At 40.9% G+C, this 18,656-nt stretch overlaps 1 protein-coding gene across 4 annotated transcripts in view; it reads right to left on the reverse strand.

The window, feature by feature from the left end:
* The window catches only part of RGS7 (regulator of G protein signaling 7), a 304,285-nt gene that overhangs the window by 62,743 nt on the left and 222,886 nt on the right, over window positions 1-18,656 (reverse strand). For all 4 annotated transcript variants that reach the window (XM_045860385.1, XM_045860383.1, XM_045860368.1 and 1 more), the window contains 2 exons: window positions 10,057-10,163; window positions 5,358-5,409 (listed from right to left, as the gene is read on the reverse strand). In XM_045860385.1, coding sequence (XP_045716341.1) covers window positions 5,358-5,409; window positions 10,057-10,163 — 159 coding nt within the window. The remainder of the gene's footprint in view (window positions 1-5,357; window positions 5,410-10,056; window positions 10,164-18,656) is intronic.

The following is an 18,656-nucleotide window of genomic DNA, read 5'->3' on the forward strand; positions in this document are numbered from 1 at the left end:
GTGCTCCCCTTCCGCCGTAATCCAGAGCAACAGCACCCCCAGAGGGAAGCTCCTACACGTGTCTCTGCCCTGGTTTTGACAGCTGGTGCCCTGGATTTTGCAGCTACAGCTCAGGGGATGCCCCGTCACTGCCTGCCTCTGGTGGCACTGGGTGGTGTGTTCCTGGGCCCCCAGGACTGTGACGATCAGTGACAGTTCTTGGCAGACTACCAAGACTACCATCTCCAGGGCACTGCAGACAACAGTCTGAAACACACTGCAGGGCCTTCTGTAAAAGGGGTCCTACTTGCTTGTTCTGGAGATTAAACAACATACTACTGAACAATCAGTGAATCCAAGAATAAATCAAAGGAAAAATCAAAAACCATGTTAAGATAAATGAAAGTAGAAATAAACATGCCAAAATTTATGAGATGTAGCAGTGTAGTCCCTAGAGGAAAATACATAGTGATGAATGCCTATCTCAAAATATGAGAAAAACTTCAAATAAACAACCAAACTGTATACTTCAAGGAACTAAAATAGGAAGGACAAATGAAGCCCAAAGTTAGTAGGAAAAATACCAAAGTAAGAGGAGAAATAAATAAAATAGAAACTAAAATGACAGTATAAATGATCAATGAAACTAAGACCTGGTTCTGTGGAAAGATTAGCAAAATCGACAAGCCTTTAGCTAGACTCCCCAAGAAAAAAAGAGAAGACAAATAAAATCAGAAATGAAGAAATATTACAACTGATACCACACAACTACAAAAGATCCTAAGAAACTATTATGAACAATTACATGCCAACAGACTTGACAACCAAAAAAATGGACAACTTCCTGGAAACATACACCCTACCGAGAGTGAATCATGAAGATGCAGACAGTCTGAGCAGACCAATGACTAACGTAAACCCTCCTGACAAACGAAAGTCCAGGATCAGATGGCTCCACTGGTGAATTCTACCAAACTCTCAACTAGAACGCTTATTTTTTGTTGCTTGTGTATCCCTATGAAAAATGTATTAATTTTATATGCCCTTTTAAATATTATTTTAGCATGGTTTTAACAAGTGGAGCTTAGTGTTGTCTAGTTCCTTTGGAGCCACCAAGCACCATCTCTCTCCACAGGCCTGAAGGCCTGGAGAAAAGACAAGCCTACAGCTGAATATTCTGAGGCACAAATCACCATCCGACAAGACAGTGCAAAGTTCCGGGCGATTTTCATGATGCAAAAGGCTTTATGTGAAGACCACGTCTCTCTGTGGGAAGGTCTCAGGTGCATTATCACTGGGGTGAGACCCGTGAGGCCCTTGCCCAGCTGTCAAAGGTTAAGAGAGGGCTCCAAAACTTAGAAATCAAGGCAATAATATTTTAATGCAATATTGAAAAAATTAAAATTCATGCCCCAAATGGACAAAATATAAAAGTATTAAATGAAGATGTTCCACCAGGGGTAGTAGGATCTGGGGGAGGTGCGTGAGGTAGGTCACATGGGCCTAGGGCCCGCTCCTGTCTTTATTGGATATGTCCGTTTCTTGTCGTTAAGGTCCTGTTAGGACACTGAATACTCAGCTCTCAAAAGGAGTCTATCTAAGGGCACTGGTCAGTGTGTACTCATTAATAGGAACCTCGATGCTCAATGTATACGCCTGGAGATATCGGTAAACATCCTGTCTCTGGCTTCCATTTCAGTCTGTTACCACTTTTACTGTCTGTATTTTTTTTTAATTTTACAGGTGAGAGAGGAAGAGAGAGAAGAAGAGAGAAAGAGAGAGAGACATCGCTTTGCTGTTCTACTTTTTTACTTGTGTATCCATTGGTTGATTCTTGCATAGGCCCTAACCAGGCATCAAAACTGCAATCCTGGCGTATCGGGTCCACGCTGCAACCCGCTGAGCTAGCCAGCCAGGGCCCGCTGTCTGTCCTTCTCGCCACAGTTCTCTTGAGCTTCCTGTGTCTTGGCTTCCAGCCCTCAGTACAGGCCCTTTGCTTCTACATCACCACTGACGCAAATGCGCCCGGGAAAGTCCATTCCTGACTCCATTTCAAGTGGCTTGAAGTGGAATGTTTTTTGTACTTGGGTGAAAAAATACCAACATCTTCACCCAACTTAATTTTCAAAGAACGGTGTTCATAGAGATATAGCCCTATAGTTCATACAGGATTGTCCTTGTTTGAACATGATCCACACACTCTATTTTTCTATAAGACTAACCGTGAAAAGCATTTCTCCATATAAACTGACCTGTAGAGGTTTAGGTTCTGCAGAACCTGCCTAGTAAGTTCTAGCTGGTGATGAACACAGAGGTCAGGATGCTCAAAGAGGAAAAGAAACCATTTCTTTTTTTTAAGGTTTTATTTATTTAGTTTTAGACAGAGGGGGTAGGAGGGAGAAAGAGAGGGAGAGAAACATCAATGTGTGGTTGCCTCTCATGTGGCCCCTACTGGCAACCTGGTCTGCAACCCAGGCACGTGCCCTGACTGGGAATAGAACCAGCGACCCTTTGGTCACAGGCTGGTGCTGAATCCACTGAGCCACACCAGCCAGGGCAAGGAAACCATTTCTTTAACAGGCTTTAGGTGATAAACTCTGCCTTAAAGTTGTCTTAGAAAAAAAAATAGCCTGAGTAGTCACTGTGCTTTGGGTCTCGCAGCATACCTACATTATGCCATCAACATTTTTTTTATAAGCAGGGGTATGCTGTCGCCAAATAGTGGTAGGACATTCAAGCTCGGATAATGCGGATTGCGGCTGTGATTTATTTGTCTCTGAAACGAAAAAGCACAGATGAAGCTCATTGGCTGGAGAAGCGGTGGGGTGTCTGAGATCATTGCCACTTTTACTCCTCTCCTTTTTTTCATAACCTCTTATTGCATAAGTATTTTATTCTTCACTTGTATATAATCTAAGTGAGCTAGACACAAACAGGGCTACATTTCTTCAAGGAGAAAACGGAAATGTAATACAGACTATGTCTGTAGTGACTTAACACACTGCAGACACTCCAGGTCTGGGGAGAAAGTTCAGACGCTGACCCCCTCTAGGATGGACATTGGGAAGAGTTCATGGAAAACGGAAGGACGTTAATAATCTGAGATGACCCACTTCGACGGACATTCTGCAAATGATTACACCACTCCCTCAGGCTCCCGCTCAAACATAGATCTCCTGTGAAGTGATGACTCAGGAGCTGTCATGGTGAACGCTAACGTATTTATGAAACACACAAAAGGTGGACAGAGAGAAACACGGAGAGGAAGCTTGCTTTTCTACCAGAAACAGAGAAAGTGTATCTATCTGTCAGGCAAAAATGACGGTGAGCACAAAACAATTCTGACTTGTCGAGTGTCAGAGGAACAATACCAGTCCCCTGAGGCATATTAGTTTGGATTGCGTCAACGACTTGGGAAAGTCAATATTATTATTTGTACTTAGAGAGCGAGCACACAGGCTCACGGACACGGCCTGCCCTGTTTAGAGTCACACAGCTGGCGTGTGGTTGAGACAGTATTTTAGGTCGGGTCTGCCTGTGCCTCACATCTGGGGCGTTTCCCGTGAGCTCCGTCTCCGCCAGCCAAGTGTGCGCGCCACTAGGATCTTATATTCTTGGGTGAGACAATCCCCAGACATCACTGCAAGTTGGACGAAGTGCTCCAGAAAGTTCTCCAACTCGGATCCACACATCGACAGTTGCTTTTTAAGGACTCCGTTCTCCAAGTGCCTCGGTTTTGAGGAATCTGTGGTTCTGGACAAGGAAAGGGGCACGCGCATGACTGCGAAGAAACTGCCTGTTGTCTCTATTAGTTTGTCAGCATTCTGGGTTCTTAGGTTGTTTTCTTTTTATTTAAAATATTTTATTTATTTATTTTTAGAGAGGGAAGGGAAGGAGAAAGAGAGAGAGAAACATCAATGTGTGGTTGCTGGGGGCCATGGCCTGCAACACAGGCATGTACCCTGACTGGGAATCGAACCTGCGACACTTTGGTTGGAACCCCTGCTCAATCCACTGAGCTACGCCAGCCAGGGCTTTAGGTTGTTTTCCATGAGGTGTATCACTTTGAATCTCTGACTGGCACTGACCATTCTTAGGTGAACTACACACTCCAGTTTCTGAAATGGAAGACGCAAGTATACAATCCATTGGTCTTCGATGGATTTTCCTGTAGTTTTCTTACAAATTGTCTCTCCAGGAGCAAGAGCTAAGAAAGCCAGATGGCTGTGAAACTTCCCACCGCCTTTCATATGCTAACCCCAGGCCTCCGACACTCTCTTTGTTTTTTCTCTTGAAAAAAATCTTCCCTTCTCCTTTATTTTTTAAAACTGTATATGAAATGTGTTGGGTGACATTGGTTAATAGGATCATGCAGGTCTGACGTACACATTTCGATGATATGCGATCTGTGCATTGCACCGGGTGCCCACAGCTTCAAATGATTTCGGTTCTTCTATGAAACCATGCTGGAATCCCCCAGCTAAAGTTCATCTCTTATTCTTTAAACTTCTGTATGGTTGTGCACATATCACTGTTATATTAACTCTACGGCAACTCCTTCTGCATATTTCCCTTTTTCATTTAACCTACAAGATACCAACCATGTAGATGAAGTCTCGGTCACCTTTGGCATCCCAGCACCTACTGTGGCCCTTGGCATAGGAAAAGAATCCTCAGTACATATTTGTGGAAATGAGATTTTAAGACCATCCAATCTCATCTTTGAACACGGTAGCCTTCAGGGAGGTAGAGGAAGATGAATACTTTGGAGAAGTCTATTTCTTTGAAGAGCTTAACTGAAATCATGATGGTTGAATTGGTTTCATTCTAAGTTCATGGGAATTGATTCATTACTGTTCAGTTGTCTATTGTACTGTTTCTTTGCTTGTAGTTGGCTTCTCCACGTGTATCACAACCTTCCACGTATAGAAACATAAACTACCTGATATAATAGTGAGAAAAATGAAGCTTCAGAAACTCAGTGGACTTGCCACAATTCATAGCCACGTGGGAAAGGTGAGCTAACTCTCTGGTCCTCTGAGCCTCTTTGTAACTCCTTCTAGTAGACCAATGTGCCATGAAAGGATAGTAATAGTCTTTTTTTTTTTTTAAAAAAAAAGCTTGTTTATAGCTCTTTAACTGTTTCAGAAGAAAACACATTTTTCTTTAACACTCTCGGTGGACGCTACACCATGAAAAGAGTTGCCACCACACTTGATAACTTTCCTGAAAAAGGCCATTCATAAATGCAGTGTTAGAAATATTAGCCCCATACAGAGAACTATAGTTCCTTTTCTCAATGACAAAGCAATAAAATGCAAGCACACGTTCATCCAGCCATACTGGCTGCGGAAAATAAGGTGAGATATTGCACTGACCGTAGTCTGTGTTTTCTGGCTCCCAACAATTTGATGGCCAAAAATAGGGCGTCTGTGGAATGAAAAGAAGCGGAACGAAGGTTAGACACAAACAGTGAAGGGTTTATGAGCTGTGCTTCTTTGTAGCAATCTGTAGCAATATGTGCTTATATGTAGACTAGTTCACCAAAGGTACGTTTGAAATCCAGAAGAGGAACCCAGAGAGGCATGCAAGGGTGTTTTCTCTACATTTACTTTTCTGAGCAATATGTGTTCTGAGCAATATGTTCAGCCCCTAAATATCTGCAGCACCAGCAGGTACCTCAAATGCCCTACATTTGCGGCAATTTGATGTGCACTGCCATTTAAAGGTTAAAAGTCTGATTGCATTATTCCAGCAACATTTTGAATCCACAAAGGCTGCGAGCAGAATATTATTTTCAGTAAGATTCAGGATAAGACATGTTTAAATATAACAAGTTGTTTTCGATGGTTAGTGTATCTCGACATGGCTGTGAATAGGTCCAAAAGCTCATCCCTGAGTCAAGTTCTTTCCCTGAGGTCTAGCAATCATTTGCCTGGCTCTATTAATGATATACCGCAGCTCTTAAGTTTACCCAACTGGAATAAAACAAATTCCCCCTCTCACTTTAAAAATATTTCTCAGTAAAGGCACTTCTTGCCCTACGTTTTTAAACTGCACAAACCAGAGATTACTTTTTAAACTAATAGTGTCTTGGTCGATTGGTGTGATTGGTAACAGACAGAAACAGGATCCTGTGAAATTTCAGAAACTGACGGACGAAAGTACAAAGGAAGTGTCTGATCGGGAAAATGCTATTGTCATCGTGAACATTTTGTATTTTCTATCTCCGCTGGCTGGACACGCTGGGCTCCGGGCCTTGAGAGCGTTCAAGGACCGTCGTCTGTCTATGCAACTTCTGTTTTCTCAGAGGGCAGTGACTCTAGGACCCAAAGGGACAATGACTGTAGCCATCAGCCCTGTGGAGTCACATTTTTTTTAGTCAGTTATATTAACTATCCATGTGTCATGAGCACATGTGGGTAATCTCTGATTACCTATTCGATAATTCTACTTTCTAGAAGAGGGGTTCTCGAGAAGGGACCAAGGATCATGGGGAGAATGGCCTGTTTTGGGGGAGCATGCCAAGCTGGTCAGGACTCCCAGGGATGTCCTCTCCACTCTTTGGTTCTTGGCAGTTGCTGCAGGATTACGGAGAAAGCTATGAATATTAGTTTTGTATACGTGAAACAAATAGCAGCACAAATTTAGGAGGAAAAGGGCTGAACCATTAGACACGAGGATATGGAGGCTTTACATGGGCCCCCTCCTCACCCGAGTCCCGTTTGACTCTGTGGGAGACGAATCTTTGAGGATCTGATTTCTTAGAAATAAATTTGGGTAAAGATTCTAGGGGAGCCATTGGGGAGCAAAGTAATTAGAACCTTGCTCTCATGGGGACTGCTAGTTTTTCCGGTACTTCTCGTAGAGTACATTATTCCCTTTGGGTTGCTTGTTTATTTTGGGAGGGGGTGTGTGTACACACACATACCTATTTATCTAGCTTTAAAAATATCCATTCTACCCCTGGCTGGCGTAGCTCAGTGGATTGAGCGCGGGCTGTGAACCAAAGTGTCGCAGGTTCGATACCCAATCAGGGTACATGCCTGGGTTGCAGGCCATGACCCCCAGCAACCACACATTGATGTTTCTCTCTCTCTCTTTCTCCCTCCCTTCCCTCTCTAAAAAATAAGTGAATAAAATCTTTAAAAAAATACCCATTCCAGTCACATTGGTCAGATATACACTTTTTTCCCTTCAAACCACAAGACATTCTTGCTGCATTCTTATTATTTTTCTTTATTATTTTATTATTTAGTGAGAATTTCCTGAATTTAAAAAGAAAAGAATGAAAGCACTGTACTCTGTACTAGTATGTGGAAATGGCATAACATGAACATTTTTCACTAAGATTGTACAATTTTTTTCTAGGGAAAACTATTTTTATTTATAGTGAAAAGCAATTTAATAGATAGCAAACCCTTGTAGTTTGCTGGAATTTAAAAACATATTTTACCGTTTGCTTAGACTTTGGGACATTTTAATGTATGAGTGTTGGCTTCTTCAACAGCAATAAAACTGATCCAAAACTGTGCAGCCGTTTCTTAATCATCTTTGGCACATATATGAACATGATAAAAGTTATAAAAGGGACGTGGAAAATCATGTCAGGTCTCAGTTCCAATTAGCTAAGAAAGGATAATTGCAAGTTTACACTAATACAAAATCACATGATTAAAAATGAACTGAACATTGAGATAAATTTACATACTGCTGCATGCCGATGAAATTAAATTAAGAGTTCTGTTTGTTTCAGACTCATGCCCTGAAGCTTTTTCAGATTCCTAATGAGGGTTAGAATCTCAATCATCCACTGCAAGGGTTGTAAACACGTTACAAGTTTTCCATTCTAATTCATGATTTTTAAAATCCTTCCAAGGAGTTGAATTCCAGTTCAATGTAATAATAATAAAAAAAACTTTCTGCTTCTTGGAACCAACCAAAAATTGAAGTAAACACCTTAAACAATAACGTGCGTTCTGTTATTAGAGCTGTTTAAATATAGACTGATGAACGCCTTGGTGGATATTTTAGCAAGAATTCAGCATTTCCTGAGTTTTCTGTCTGTTTTGTTTTTTAAATCTTGGTTTTAAGAGTCTATTAGTATTAGACTTACAAATATGTAATATTTAGATCCCATTTCAAGTGTGGGTGGGTCATTCAAATAGTTACCACTTAATATTTAACATAATTAGTGTAATTGAAGAGATTATCTGTTATCTGTGTAGACACACTAAACTTGGCGACCTGCCTATACCTAGCAGTAATGTAATTCATTTATCAATTGTACCCATTCCTTTGTTTAGTTTTAAAGTCCCTTAAAAATAGTCTCTCTTTTTCTCCAGAAAGAATGATGATTCATTACCACCTTTGCTCATTTTCAATCCAAGAGACCAAGACATTTAAACTTTGCCCACTAATTTTAGGCTGAGAAATTAGTAATTTATGCTCAAGTTTGTAGTTAAAATCTGCAAGTTATGCTAAGTAAAGCCATCATCACTAGCTTTGGGCCATGTCTGAACTAGTTTGTTTTAAAAATGAGTTTTGAATTAGATAACTCTCAAGAGAAAGACTATATTCAATGCTTCCCTCATAGATATGTTCTTTCACACGTGTATGATTTTACTTGTAACATTGTGAAGATAGAGAAGAGTTTATATGTTTACTAAAAATACAAACTCAGAACCCTTTCATTCAGAATTGTGAGAGTTTTATTAGGAAGTTCAGTAAAGTTTACTTAAAGTAAAACTTTATAAGAAAATAATATATAGAAAATGCCATCTTGCAATAAAAAATAACTCCTTTAAAAATCTAAAAGTGTTAATAACACAAGAATAATTGGCTAATCACCAATAATTTTTCTTGATTAAAATGTTAACCTTAGGAACCCAAGTTGCTCTAACTTAATAAGCTGTTTTAAGCTACCATGACTTTAACTATATAAAAGATAAAACTCCATAATTGTAAAGACTTTTACAATTAAGTAATTTAACTAACTTACATTGATTGAATACACAAGTCAATATCACAATTTTAGGAGATTGCTTTACCTCCTAATAGCTCAGGGCAAGTGTCCCGTGGTGACTTGCCTAGGATAAAAGAGTCAGAGGAAGGGGTAGGAGTTCTAACGTGGACGATGATCTCAGAGAACAATTTTTGAAAACATCTTCTCTCTTTGTTCTCAGTTTTCCCAAGCAAGTTCTTAGGCACCCAAACGACTATTTAGCTGTTGTTTTCGATGCAGAACATCTAATAATATTCAGAACAAGTGAGAAGAATACTCTAATGTCTGGACAGTGGGGGGAATCCTCTAAAAACACCTCTAAGAATTAAGCTAGAGTTTGAATACAGCTGCTCTAATTTTAATAGGCTAGAATTTACCAGTCAGTCATTCGTGAATCATAATGTCTAACGAAATGTAGCATACACTCCAGATAAATCATTGCAAACTCAAGATCAAAAGCATGCTCAGTGACTGAAATCAGAGTCCACAATCATTTCCTGACACAATGGCAGCCAGTCTGTCTCATTAGAAAAATGACCTGGAAGGACTCTTGTCCATTTCACCAATTATCTGTGGTGTCCTCTTATCTCAGATGAGTGTAGTAGACACGTAAAGCATCATGCAGATGAGTCTTCACAGACCCGCAGAAGGGCCTCAGGCACCCACACGTGGATGGTTTGTGTGATTAGCTAAATCCTATCCTGGAGCTTCAAACATGCTATGAATGTTGGCTTGGACTGAAGGTGATTCTGGACCACACACAGGGGCAAAAATTGAGTAGCTCAAATGTAACTTAAAGGTAACTCTCCTAGCTTCCTGAATTGCATTAAGTGATTCAAGCCTTTTTTCTATACAGTATAACTTGAGTCATCATAGAATTCAGCTCCCACACGTGGTCTTAACTAAGCACTCTCCGTCTTCCTTTGTTTATTGTCCTTACGTCTTAAATTTAACCACTAGTTTTTAACCAGCCTAAATGAAACACTGCAATTTTCAAATTTTCTGGAAAAAGAACTCACCAACAAAATACAGATGCCTATTTTACTGTTAAAGAATATTTCCACTAAACTTACTTGGAACCGGTAAAAGGTGCCGTCGTCCTTGAGTGTGAGGACGTGGTCGGAGATGGGAAAGAAGTAGCCGTGAGCAGCCATCAGGGTCCCCAGGTGGAGCGCCTCCACTGTTTCAGGAGAACAAACAAGAAAACAGGAAAACCTTTTTTAAATGATCGATTTACCAAAGTGTCGGGTCGTTCACATGTTGCCTTTGGAGCACGTTATCGCACCCCCAAAGACCATGCATTGTTCTTATTCTTCTTTGTTCAGCTTTTACACAAGGGTCTAAGACGGCTCAGGCTGCTGGTAGTGGTAGTGCAGGGACCAACTGCCCCCTGTGATGACCAGCCCAGAAAACGTAAAGCTATGGGACACCGAAACTAAAAGATTATTTATCATTCTGAAATCACAGAACCTGACCCCTTTCACTTTCTAGATGGGACATATTTTGCTGTATGTTCATGTTTGTCCACACCTTCATAAACAATTCCATCTGGCATTTACACAGCACAGTGAACTTTAAAAGCCTTCCCCTTCCCATCACTCCCTGGCCTGTATCATAAATATCAAATGTTGTCAGTGGTTCTTCTCCTGGATCATTACTATGGGGTGCTCACGGGGACTGTAAAGGCATCGAGAACCATTTATGCTTCAATAAGTGAGCCTTACAGTCCTGAGACTGCCCAAACGTTTTAGCTTTTACTGTTCTGTATACAGTATTCAAGAAGTAGACTAGGAGGAGGCTTATTTGACAATAAAACATTATATTTCCCCAAAAGGCCGGGCAGTAGCTACAACACAATAGTCTAACTGTCATACTCCGTCAGCAGCGGCCAACAATTTCTCCCAACAAAGGATTAATAAAGTTTGATTAAAAGAGTCACCTCTGCACTTGGGCAGTGACAATACACGTTCACTAACTTGAAGTTTAGAAAATACAAAACTGTGCAAAATTGTTTTTTATTCTAATGTAAGCATATACACATATAAAACTAGTCATATTTCTTTATGTTGGTGTTGTCTGTATATACAACTTATTTACAGATTATTTTGTTTCTTAGACAAGTAGCTAAAATTGTTCTTTAGGATTTTCATAGTCATTTCAGAACTAAGAGAATCTATCTGTGTCTCCAGTCATCGAGGATGGGAGCTTAGCCCTCCAGCAGAATTAAACCACCAAGCCACTAAGCTAAGCATAAGAATCCCCTTCTATCCCTCCCCCTCCACGCTCATATTGGCTAATAAAAAATTATTAAATTTTATCTGTTATGGGTAATTGTGATGTTCCCTTTCATAGTTATCTAATGTCTTGCAAACATCTGCATTGGTAACTTCTACCTCCAGCCTTTCACGGCTTTGTTCTTGTCAGTAACAAAGGACAACTGTCCACCATCCTCATCCCCATGTCCCTGGAAGACGTTATGAGGCAACCACCCCGTCACCTTCTCCACACTCTCCCTCAAGCCCCTCCCGGCACAGAATGGTCTTTTTCTACAGAGGAGCATTTTTCATTGTGTGTGTGTGTGTGTGTGTGTGTGTGTGTGTGTGTGTAAGTATAAAAAATTGTATATAGTGAATATATATTCACTATTTCCACACCCTTCTAATTCAAAGTCAATGCCTTCTCACAACTTGTGTTGCCTACAACGACATACTAACATATGCTATGAATCTTATTAAGACTCTAGAGCTAGTATGATGCTGTGGGAAGAACAAAACCACCTGGGTCTGAGAAACCCACTAACTTTAGTTACTTCAACTTTCCATGCCTCTCCCATCTGTGAAAGGTTCACAAAGCTGCCCTGCAGGGTTGGTATGAGAATCAAGTAAGAATCTGTGTGAAGAAGTTGGAATGGGGCCTTGTACGTAGTGGGTGCTCAACAGATGGTAGCTCCTGTGCTTCATATTTACATACGGAATGACTTTTGCTGTTTGCCAAAGTTCTTTCAGGGAATCCACTTCCATAAATTTGCCTTCAGTCGGGCTGAGTGAGGGAAGCTGGCCGTCCTAAAGAGCAACAGCCTTTGGCATCTCTTTTCTATAGGATTATCTATAAAATTAAAATGGCAAGAGGATCTTTGAGGATTGCTGGCCCATAGGGGTGAGCAGGTACTTGTAGCCTTGAACTTGGTCAGAGACCCTGGACGCTTCTGTCAGGGAGCCATGGGCAAAACAATGCATTCTATCCACTTCAGGAATTCAAAATCAGGTGGCCCACCTAGCTTGTCTCAGCCATCTTTATTTGTTTTTTATTCCCAGAAGTCTGCAGCCTAGGAAAACATTGCTATCACTATTTTCCAGGGAGAAAAATGGAGCTCCAGCACATGAGGAAGTTTGCAGAGCACACGTGTGAGAAAGGAAAAGTGAGATGCTGAGAAAGGTGCGCGGTGACTAATGCACAGGGAAGAGTGTGGCTAAAAGCCAAAAGTAACAAAACACAGTTGAATGACAAAGTGCTGATGAAGATTAGAAAAAGGTAGTGAAAGTAAATGTAGAGAAGCAAAGACAAATATTACCTGGGCATCTGTGAGATACTGACTACGGTCGATCACACCTGTCCTCCAGGGCGAGGTGCATGATGGGGGTTCTCTGCAGGTGGCCCTACCATAACTAGACCTGCATACATGTCTGCTGTTAAGAATAATAACGCACCACTAGTAACGTCTGCCTCCATTTTTTTGAATAGGCAACATTCTATTTTTGTTTCATGTAATGACATAAATTCTCACTTCACTGCCCCACCAAGACACATTCATGCTCCACTGTTTTATTAATAAAAAAAATTGATTTTGATCAATGTGCAAAATGCCTAGAACTCAGTAGATATATATTTGTGGGGGTATCAATAGCACCAAAATTTAGTTTCTACATGGCTCACATATATTTCAGAGGCAGAGTTCAAATCAAACCATTTAACTCAGAATGTCACAGGACTGAACTTCTAACGGAGACTAGAAAATGATACCGAGGCCATTGATTAAACAGTAGCCCAAAGAGACTGAGATTATTGAAGTTACATGTTGTCACAGGGACTCTAGGGACAGATAAATTCTGAGATGAAAACTCAGGGAGTTACAGTAAATTTTCTGCTCCATTTACGACTATAAGCTTAGCATAGCCATAGCAAAAGTAGCTAATGAATCCGTATTTGCTGAATGGGTGACTAAGTAAACTTATGAATAAATGACACGGAAAGAATATAAAACATATAGCACTGCGTGAAAAATACTAAGAGAGTTATTTTAGGTATAATCGTGAGGAGCTTGCTCAGCTCTTCCAAGATGATGCAAATATTTAAAATCTTGTTTTCAAAGTAATTGTAGAAGCTTTTGAGGTGGAGCCATTATAGGTATTTGATTATGGGAAAGGTAGTAGTAATGTAAACGGCATAAATGCCACTGGGGGGAATTGTGGTGGGCCCCAGGCAGAGCTCTGAAGGTTGACTTGTTTGTGGTCTATGACACATGTGAAGAAGCTACATTTCCCCACGGTCCAGCTACTCCGGAGTCTCAGCACAGTCTCAATCTAATAAGAATCTGGAGGGCCACTGGCAGTCTTGGAACACAATGTTGAAAGTTTAATGAGTAATCCTTCGAGATCTCCCTCCCAATAACGGCACGCCAGATGGCTCCTCGACATTATGCTTCTCGGCAAAATGATCACTAATTAATCTTCCTGTACTTGTGTCATTCACGTCACCCGCACAGCTAAATAAACTTCAGTGACAACCCTATCAGAGGACTTCAGTTTATTTTTCATTTGGATAGTCCGGCCGCAAAGCAGCTGAGAAATAAAAGTCCATTTCCAAACAATTGCTACGGTGTGACTAACGTAGGTTTGTTAAGTCTGATGTGTTCATCATGTTGCTTTAACCCTAAAGCAATAGGATTATCAAAATCCTTTAAAAGCAAAAAAAAAAAATCTATGTAACATAATTTGTCTTTGGACCACTGCTTCAGAAAGTTAAAAGGATTAAAACCATGTTATGAAAGAGGCCTATGTTATTCAGTTCTATATTTCCACACACACAAGTACACATTTATATATTCAGTTCTATATTTACAAAATATTTTCAAAACTCAGTGATATTTTTCTTGTTCTGAGGTCCCGCCCTGGCACCTTCTGTCCCTTCCAAAGACAGGTCATAAATTTGAAGGGATGGAAAAATGCTTTGGAGTCAAGAAGCTGGGATTTTTAAAATATCACTAAATCCTATGTTTTTATTCCTGTAATGAGTTCCTTACTCTTATTTTATGTGTTTGTATGAACAAATGTGACTGTTTCATTATCAGCATGCAGCATATTGTATGGTGGGAAGTATTTCAGGAGGAAATCGACTCAAAATGGGAAAAAATGGTAGCTAAGAATAAGGTACCAAGGAAAGAGAAAAGCTGAAAAGTAGACAGAGGTAAGTTATGACATAGGGAAATAGGCATTCATCATGAGGATTCTGAGTCATAAAGGAGAGACTCGTTGAACTTGTTATTTTCAGTTTAAGAAGATGGGAAAGCGGTCATTTTAGAAATACTTGAGATATGCTTTCTTAAGAACTGGCATTTAAAAAGGTAAGTCGTGTGGAAAAATCACACACGCAGAACATTTTATTCTCCAACAAGGCCAAATTGAAATTGAAATATTACTATATTTAGAAATTTCTGAGGTAAGCCTCTTTTCCCTTTTCTCTTATTTTTAGCATCATTTCCACACAGAAAAATCAAGTACCACCTGCTTTTCAGCTATCACAAGTCAGGATACAGAGGTGAACAGTTTGGTGATATAAAAATAGATAATATATAATAGATTGTATTAGCAAGGAATTAGAACATAATTTAAACCAACTTTGAGGACTGCCCTAGGTAATGAATACAAGTCAGGAATATTTCCAAATGAAGGAGCAGAGCAGGGAGGTAAGGCAGCTAGGTGGTGGGAGGCCACAGCTGGGGTTCGAGTCCTGACTCCCTCATTTGCTAGCTGTGTGGCCTGGGCCTGTGTCCTCAGCTGTGAAACAGGGAGAATAAAATATTGATGCCAAAGGCTTGCTGTGAGGATCTATTGAGATAATATGGGCAGGGCACTTCAAGTAAGGCCCGCCACGTGAAAATGCCCTAGCGATGAGTTATCATCAGCCAGCCGATACATGGGAAAGAGCATGCTCAGTGGCACTCAGTCTAGTAGCAAAGGCAAAGGGTAAAGTACTAGCTGGCGTCGACCTGAGCTTCCAGGTCACGCAAAACACTTCCACCTCCACGCTACTTAACATCTTCCAGGGGCTCAGACGGGGGTCCCTGGTGTGCAGATCCTGAATCTGCTCCGGAATACAGAAACACCCAAATCAATCAAATTCCTGGGGAAAAGGAAAAATGTGTCTTTTATGTTATGGAAAAAACCACACCGACTTTTTGGCCAGCCCCATACATCTGGAATAGAAAATGGCTGAGACATCAATTTATTTTTCTTCCAAACATCTTGGAAGCTGACTTAAAAATGTCAAGTGAAAAGCTCAGCGAATTAATGGCACTTGAGATAAGACTCATGGAGGGTGACAGAAATGAACCAACGCGCAGTCCCTTAACTTCGTCCAGGGGAAGCAACGCTGCATTTCCGAGCAGCGAGATGGAACTTGCCCAGCAGTTTTAGAGGAGACGAACCGAACCAAATTCTGAATGGACCTGCCTAGGCCGAAACAAGGCAAGCAGCTTTCATTCACGTGAAAAACATGTTGCCAATGAATTTTAGTTTAAGCGCAAACATCTCTGACCGAAATGGCATAGGAAGTGCAGTTATGAAATCAAGGTCTGTTGAATAAGAGAACCCATTTTAATTATATTAATATTTTAGCATGTCCAGAATATAAATTTCACTGTTAACAGAAATTTTGAAATTGGGCTAAAAAACTCAAAAGCTATGAATGACAATGGACTGACTCCATACATTTTTATTCAAATAACTAATTTTTTAAATTATCCAATTTTTGTTGACTAGTGGTAACAGTAAAGATGATATGTAAAGTAGGATATGTAAATGTAGCAATTTGAATGAAAAGAGAGCAGCGTTCCTAGGAAAATATTATTATGAAGGAATTTTAAAAGCCATTATTTCTTTTAGTGCCCTATCATGCAATGGTTGGGGAGCGTACTATATCAGAGAAATGGAAGTTTCACATCAATATGTTGCTTCCTTTTTCCATCGCCTCTGCCACCTCCTCCTTCCCTTCCTTTGGATACAGCGGTGGTATCAGTACGCAGGTGCCAGGATGGACGCACCGTATGGGTGAATAACATGCTAAAAAAAATCTATGACAGATCAGGAGTTAATTTCATCTTTAAGTGGGGCCTTTACAAATTTAATATTATTATGCCAATGTGTATCTTCACTTATAATAAAAACTGTTCAAACTGCTGGGGTGCCAGTACATTTATTTTTGTTACTTTTCCGAGTACTACTACCCTATTACAATTTTCTCCCCTTCTGTGGGAGATCAATCCTCATAAAAAGTCGTATTATTCATGAGTGTCCCCCACTTCTTACTTCCAACCCCTTCCTTACCCACCTGGACTCTGTCTCCTGCACCACAACCCCTACTGAATATGCTGTTAAGGGGTTGCAGCGGCTTCTGTGCACAAAAGTCCTGCAGCTCCCTGCTCCCCCCACACACACTCCTTCACTCTTCCTCCCTTAACAAGCTACTGAGGGGTCTCTCCTCTGGAACTCTCTCTGTCTTTCCCGCTGGCTCCCGAACTCTCCTCCCCTGCCTCTCCCCCCCATCTCTACTTCCGGGAAGTCTCCTGAATCTGTCTTTGCTATGACTCCCGTTTTTCCTTTACCCTTTCTATAGCCTTTCTTCTTTGTCAGGCTCGTAGAATATCAAAGCTTTTATTACCAAATGCACAACTCATTCATTCCCTTAATCAGCACACTGGGAAAAGTACTAAGCAAGAAGCCAGCCCTGTCCTTAGGAAGTACCTGCTCTGTTTAATAATAGTCCAATTAGGCAAAGCAATGGTCACTCTGCCACACCGTGTAATGAGAGAATTTCAGTGGGGTCAGCAGAGTGTATTCTGGGACACATTAAATGGACGTCCAGTCTCATCTTGGGAACTCAGAAACCTTCCCTGGAGGAGTTGGTGTGTAATTCAAGCCCTAAATAGAAAACAGGAGCTATGAAGCAAAAAGGAGGTTCCAAGAAAAGAAAGCAGCTCTTGAGAATGCTTGAGTTCCGGAATGCAATGTCACTTAACACACAGGCGGCAGGCCGGTGGCTGGAAGAACAGTGTGGGATAAACATGTGTGATCCGAGCAACAGATGCCATGATAAAATGGCTACATCGAGGTTTTGCACTCAAGCTAATAAGTTTGAATTTTATCCCAAGTACAATGGGGGAATCTATTAAAGTTCTTGAAAGTTAGAAGGTACGTGCTTAGATCTGATTTTTGGATAGATCATCCTAGATGCAGTGAAATGGATATTCGGTTGTGGGACGAGGGAAGAAGCACAGCTCTGAGTTGCAAGACCCTGGTAGTTCCTGGAGAGATGCGGCTGCACCCAGTAGGAGGAGACAGCAACAGGGGTGGAGATGAGTGGGCGGATCTGATAGACATTTAGGAGGGAAAGTCTTTAGAGACTTGGGGATAAAGCAAGAAAGGACAGTTATGGGTTCGTTGAATATATGAGATGCCTGTGGAAAATGCAAGTGGGGATCTCCACTAGACAGTCCTATTTATAGGTCAGGAGCTCAGAAGGGATTCAGGACGTGTACTTGTCAGCAGTTGCCACACCACTGGTGAAGAGAATAAAGCAAGCAGTACATGAACTTCATAAGGTCAGTAAATAAGAAAGCCCATGTTTCGGTCTCAAAACCCTGACAGTTAAGAGGCAATAAAGAGAGCTCTGTGAAGGGTACTAAGTTGAAATTATGGTGCAAATCAGGGAGTGGAGCAGTCGAAGACAAGAAGAGATGAAAAATGCTGCAATGAAGTCGAATTAAGGTCTGAGCAGTGACAGCCGAATTCAGCAACGAGCAGAATATTACTGACCAGAGTAAATACAGTTTCAGTTTACAATGGGTGGAGACAAGCACGATTCCAGTGAACTGAGAAATAAATGAGAAGAGAGGGAAATCAGAGACAGGATGTACAGCTGAGTTTGTAAACACAGAGATGCAAGAAAACGGAGTGGGCCAGGGATGGACATTGAATTGTTTTATGACGGGAGATCATTGTGGTGAAAAAAAAAACCAATGCAGATACGGTAGGTCGTGACAGAAAAAATATACAAAGGGCAACGAGAACCCTGCAGCTGTGTGACGAGGGGGGATAATGAACATCAGCAAGCCTGACACAGGTGGAAGGGAGGCAGGAATGAGTGTAGGTACTGCTGTATTTTGGGGAGGCAAAAAAATTAAGCAAATTGAGAAATTTCCTCTTTGATTGATCGGTTTATTTTTTTTGGAAAAGCTGTGGCCTGCTGCTGAGGATGGTAGAGAAAGAGCCTGATGTAAGACTTGATGGAAACGAAGAAGGCTTTGAATAATCACTCCCACTGAATACGTGAATAAGGAATATGACTGTGAATAAGAGGAAAACATCGCCAGACACTCTTGAAGGCCTGATGGGGATTA

This window comes from Phyllostomus hastatus, unplaced genomic scaffold, assembly GCF_019186645.2.
Source record: "Phyllostomus hastatus isolate PE091 unplaced genomic scaffold, TTU_PhHast_1.1 phas_contig_148, whole genome shotgun sequence".
Lineage (NCBI taxonomy): Eukaryota > Metazoa > Chordata > Mammalia > Chiroptera > Phyllostomidae > Phyllostomus > Phyllostomus hastatus.